The following is a 5,409-nucleotide window of genomic DNA, read 5'->3' on the forward strand; positions in this document are numbered from 1 at the left end:
ACCACCTTGCCCTGGAGCCGCCCAGCCCGGGCCCCGCAGCCCCTACCCACTCCCGGCCGTGCCCCGGTCCGGTCCAGTCCCTTCCCGGTCCCGGGTGGGCGGTTCGGTAGCGCGGCCGCCCTTTCCTCCCTCCCTCCCCCGTCCGGAGAGACAAGACACACCTGCCCCGAGGGGGCTGGGGGCGTAGCAATGATGACAAGAGCAGCCCAGTGTTAGGGTTCAGTTCCAGCTGATTTTATTTCCTTCCCGAAGAAAAAACAAAACAAAACAAAAAAATAAAAGAAAAATAAAAAACAAAACAAAACCATAAAAAGAGAGGTTATTTACAGAAGGTATATCAACAATCTGACAGGCAGTGAACTTGACATGGTTAGCTGGCATGATTTTTTTTTTTTCCTTTCCCCACGTTGTGTTGTGGGTGATCGTAGACCAAAAAAAAAAAAAAAAATCTACACAGCATATTGCACAGGATGGATGACCAAAAAAAGAACAAAAAAAAAAGAACAAAAAAGTTAAACCCTTAACGGAACCACCTCATTAGGCAGACGTCCTAGTGCCTGTCATGTTATATTAACATACATAAACACACAATCTTCTTTTTTTGCTTATTATAATACAGACTTAAATGTACAAAGATGTTTTCACTTTCTTCATCTTAAACACAACAGCTATAAACCTGAATACATATGCTATCATCATGCCATAAGAGACTAAAACAATTATATTTAGCGACAAATAGAAAGGATTAAATAGTCAAATACAAGAATGAAAAACGCAGTACATAGTGTCGCGAACTCAAACCGGCATTTCGATAGATCCAGTGGTTTAAACGGCACGTTTTTGCTTAGAAAAAAAGTGCAAAAGATGTGGTTTACAAGTTAAAGGTACAGGATCCCTTCTGTGTAAATGCACCAGTTGCTTCACTTCATCCGGGGACAGGTGGCTCCCCAAAACGGTAGCATACAGTGTAAAATCCCTGCCCCCGGCCCCCGCCCGCCCCCTCCGCGGAGAGGCGGGGGGCTGCGGAGCGGGCAGCGGCGGGGGCGGTGAGGGATGCTGTCACTTTAAGATGCCTGCAGATTGGAGTGTAAACATGGACAAAATAGGGGCTGATTCGTGGGTGTGTGAGAGTGTGAGTGAGCGTGAGCGCGCACACGCGTGAGATACTAACCAGCGGCCCTGTTGTTAAAAATCAGGAAATCCAAACAGCGATTTACACCGATTTACACCCCCTTTATATATTTTTTACAAAAATACACTGAGAAAATAATCAAACGTTTTCATCTCTCTTCTCTTTTTGTTTTTAAAAGTGTCAAAAGTCTACATTTAAATATAAAAAATTAAAAGTTAAAACTCTAGCCCTTCAGTGAAGGAGACATAAAAATGGTGCGGGTAACAACGAGAACTACCAAAAAAGGACAAAGAAATACAAAGTCAAAAATGTTTGGCCAGTATAAATACGTCCACTTATAAAATGGCATCCGATTACATTTACAAGGAAAAAAAAAAAAAAACAATACGAGGATGGAGCATCGGTGAGAAAAAACAGTCTTTTCATTTACAGCTATAAGGAACAAACACATACATACTCTGAGAAAAAATTTGGTCCTGAATTTTCATTTTTTAAAAGTCCAGCACAGATTTGAGTTGCGTTTGAATCCTTTAAAGAGTTAAGAATGAAAAAAAGCTGGTGATATTTTTGTAGGAATCAAACATAGCGCCATCTATCTGCTTTTATGTTATCCTAACACTAGTTTTGTTTTTTTTAAACTGTTCAACAGTCTTACAGAAATCTTGAAAAGATAGACAGTATAACATGCTATATTAAACCCCACCAGTGAAATAATCCAACACCATCACGATTCTGAGTAAGAAGAAAAAAACTACTTTTTTTTTTGTATTTTCGGGTTTTTTTTCTTTTTTTTTTTTTTTTGCAAAAGCCATCGCCCTCCGTTTCCCCTGTACCACATCATGACAGAAACTGTTACCATTCGGTCTCTGTTTCAAAAGAAGTTTTCAGTGTTCTTGAAGTTTCAGCCTTATTTTTCTCTCTACATATTACATGAGGTGACTGAGAAAAGCGCTGCCGCCACCTTATCTGTACGTGCAAATCCATTTCAGTTTATTATTATTTCCCCCCACCGTATTTCCAAGACAGCTCTCAAGTGTAAGACTGGCTCTTCTCCGCTTAACTAGGATCTCAGTCCAGCTCCATCCACCTCCACCTCCTCCTCCTCCTCCCAGCATTGTTGCCTCTTCTCACAGCAGAAGAAACCGGGACAGGATTTCTCCCCACAAATGTGAACCTTGCAAAGGATTTGGGTGGATTTTCTCTCCTTTTGTTTTTTCCCCCCAAGCAGTTCTGATCGCTCTTTCATAGGAAAGGGCGAACGCTCAAGACATCCAGTGTGCGCTCAGCACAACGCATCGCTCCCCCTCCTCTTTATTCGTATAAAACGGGTAATAACAAAGAACCCAGAGGTGTGTGTGGTTTCCCCCTCCCTCCCCCTTTCTCTGTCTCTTTTCAGGAAATAAAAAAAGGGAAAGGGACAGCGTCTCGCTCCCGCCAGTCTCTCAAAAAGCACCGTCAGGCTCCTCTCTCGGAGGGGGTGTGTGCGGGTCCGTCTGCAGCCGGAGGAAGGGGACTGCTGGCCTTTCCGCAAGGAGAGGGCGATCCCGCTCCTTCCCCGAGCTCAAGAAGCAGTCTTTCAACAGCCCCTTCCCAGAAACAAACAAAACACTTCCTCCCTCCCCTAAAAAAACCCAGAACACAAACACCAAACAAAACAGAAGAAGACACAAAAGCGTCCGGCGGGGTGGGCGAGTCCTGCCGACAGCCACGCGCGCCGGTGCCTCCTGCAGCAGGGCCCGGCTCTCGCCTCAGTAAGTGAAGACCAGGTTGGAAATGCTGGACTCCAGCCAGTCCCCCGAGATCATCTCACTTACCTCCGGCGTGCAATAGTCCGGGAACTCAAAGTGCGAGCCCGAGCCGGGCTCGAAGTTAAAATCCAGGTCCCGGTCGAGCACCGAGGAGCTGAAACTTCCCAGGGACATGCTCTCAAAGCCGGGGCTGGGGTTCAGGTCCAAGAGGTCGTCCTCAAACTCGTCGTCCGACGAAGAGGAGCCGGAGGAGGAAGAAGAGGAGGAGTGGGAGGACGCGGAGGAGGAATGCGCCGTCGAGGGGGCCGGGGAGGACGCGCGCAAGCTGGTGTAGCTGCGGTGATCTGAAGGCGAGCCGGAGCCGGAGGGCGAGGGGCAGGCGACGCCGCCGCAGTCCCCGTCGGGCCGGCCCGCGCCACCGCCCCCCTCCTCGTAGAGGCTCAAGGGGTCGCCGGCCTCCGCCGAGCTGCTCAGAGTGGGGCTGCCGGGCACGGCGCCGCCGGGGGAGGCGGAGGCGGCCGCCGCCTGCCCGCTGCCGAAGATGTAGACCCGCTTCAGCTTCTTCTCGGCCAGCGGCTTGCCGGGTCCCGAGGACGCGCCCGACGCCCCCCGGGGCTTGTAGAGCGCCTGGTGCTCGGGCGGCAGCAGCGCGGCCGAGGGCTCCCCGGGGAACGGGGCGGCCTTGCCCCCCGCCGCCTTGCCGTGGGGCTTGCCGCCCGCTCCCGCGCCGCCGCCGCCCGCGGGGGAGGGCTTGGAGCCGCCGCCGCCGCCCTTCTTCGGGGCGGGCTTGGCGGGGGCCGCGGGGCCGCCGGAGCCGCCGCCCGCGCTGCCCCCGCCGGCGCCGCCCCCGCCGCCCTTGTCCGCCTTGTCGCCGGGCTTGGCGGAGCTGTTGCCCGACTTCACCTTCTTCCTGGGCCGGTACTTGTAGTCAGGGTAGTCCGCCATGTGCTTGAGGCGCAGCCGCTCCGCCTCCCGGATGAAGGGGATCTTGTCGCTGTCCTTGAGCAGCTTCCAGCGCTTGCCCAGGCGCTTGGAGATCTCGGCGTTGTGCATGTCGGGGGACTGCTCCATGATCTTTCGCCGCTCGATCTGTGACCATACCATGAAGGCATTCATGGGACGCTTTATGTGCCCGCTGGGCGTCTTGCACCAGCTCGGGTCATCCGCCTTGCCCCCCGTGGAGGCGGTGGAACCCGGCGTGGGGGAGGAGGCGATGCCCAGTTCGATGCCGGCCCCGGAGTCGGAGGTCTCGGCGGCCAGCAGCGCCTCCGTGTTCTCCGCCGTGTTGGTCTGCTGCACCATCGCGGCGGCGGCGGCGGGGGGCTCGCCGGGGCTCAGCGCCGCTCCGGAGCTCAGCGCCGCTCCGGCGCGGGGCAGGGCGCGCAACTTCTCACAGCGGCACCGGGACGGCGCAGCCCCCCGCGGCCGCGCCCCCGCTCCCCGCACCACTTGTACTTCCACACCGGCGCCTCGTCTCCGGCGGCGCGGTCCTCTCCCCCTCGAGGCGGCGGCGGCGGCAGGAGCAGGAGCGGCGGGGCCGCCCGCGGTCAGACAAGAGTTTTTGCAAAAGCAGCGCCGCGAGCCGCCGGTCCAAGTTTGCTTTTTTTTTCTTGGGGTGTTTTGGGCTTTTTTGGTTTGGTTTTTTTTTGGAGGGGGGGTGTCGGTCTGCTTTTTTTCCTCACCGCATCGAGTTTCCCCCCTCCCCGAAGCAGCTGGTCCAGTTCACAAGTGCGTTCCGCCTGCCCGCGGCGTTTCAGGAGAGCGGCACTCCTGCCGCCGAAAGTCTCTCAGCACTGGGCACGGCCAGCGTGCACCGCCGCGGGGGAGGGGGGAGGCGGCGCGCCCCCAAAGCCCCGAAAATCCCGGCTCCAGGACCCGTGGTGGCGGCGGGGTCGGCGGCCAGGAGTTTGTGCAGGTTGGATTTGGTAGTTGCGAGGTACCGAGCGACAAGGAAAACCCCTCGGGATAAAGAAAAAAAAAAAAAAAAAAAAAAAAAAAGAAGAAGAAATAAGAAGAAGGCAAAAATAATAATAATTGAAAAAATCGCCTTAAAAAAAGAAAAATTAAAAAGCGCTCGTGCATGAACGAGTGTGTACGTCCCCCGGCAGGAAGAGCGGCGAGCCGGGCGCCCAGCCCCGTCCTTCTCCTCCTCCGCCGACGGCGGTGCTGCTGCTGCTGCTGCTCCGCGCGCGCGGAGCCCCGCGGAGCCGCCGCCGCCCCCCGCGCTCGCCCGCCCGCCGGGCGCTGCCCCGCGCCCCCCGCACGCCGCGCTCCGCCGGCCGCAGCTGAGAGCGGACCCCGCGCCCGCCCCGCGCCGCTTTATCCTTTCGCAGCCCGCCCCGCGGCCAATCGCGCGCTGTATCCAACGCCCTCCGCGTGCCAAGCCCCGCCCGCCTCCCCGGGATTGGCGGCCGGCGCGGAGCGGTAATAATGGCCGCGTGCAATGGGAAGCGCCCGCGCTGACCTCATTCCCGGCGGCGGGGCGAACTTTTTAAAAGGGGCAGGAGGGCAGCTCCGCGCGCCGCCCCG

General features: G+C 55.9%; 1 protein-coding gene across 1 annotated transcript; it reads right to left on the reverse strand.

Moving 5' to 3' along the window:
* Positions 1 to 212: 212 nt before the first annotated feature.
* On the reverse strand, positions 213 to 5,079 carry SOX4 (SRY-box transcription factor 4). Its single transcript, XM_014877952.2, has one exon. The coding sequence runs from the start codon at positions 4,180 to 4,182 to the stop codon at positions 2,881 to 2,883; it is 1,302 nt and encodes a 433-aa protein (XP_014733438.1). The 5' UTR covers positions 4,183 to 5,079; the 3' UTR covers positions 213 to 2,880.
* Positions 5,080 to 5,409: the final 330 nt, after the last annotated feature.

This window comes from Sturnus vulgaris, chromosome 1 (assembly GCF_052056855.1).
Source record: "Sturnus vulgaris isolate bStuVul1 chromosome 1, bStuVul1.hap1, whole genome shotgun sequence".
In the NCBI taxonomy this organism is placed as follows: domain Eukaryota; kingdom Metazoa; phylum Chordata; class Aves; order Passeriformes; family Sturnidae; genus Sturnus; species Sturnus vulgaris.

Bases quoted from the DNA above. Each gene is read 5' to 3' on its own strand.
- SOX4 (XM_014877952.2), bottom strand. From the start codon at position 4,182: ATGGTGCAGCAGACCAACACGGCGGAGAACACGGAGGCGCTGCTGGCC.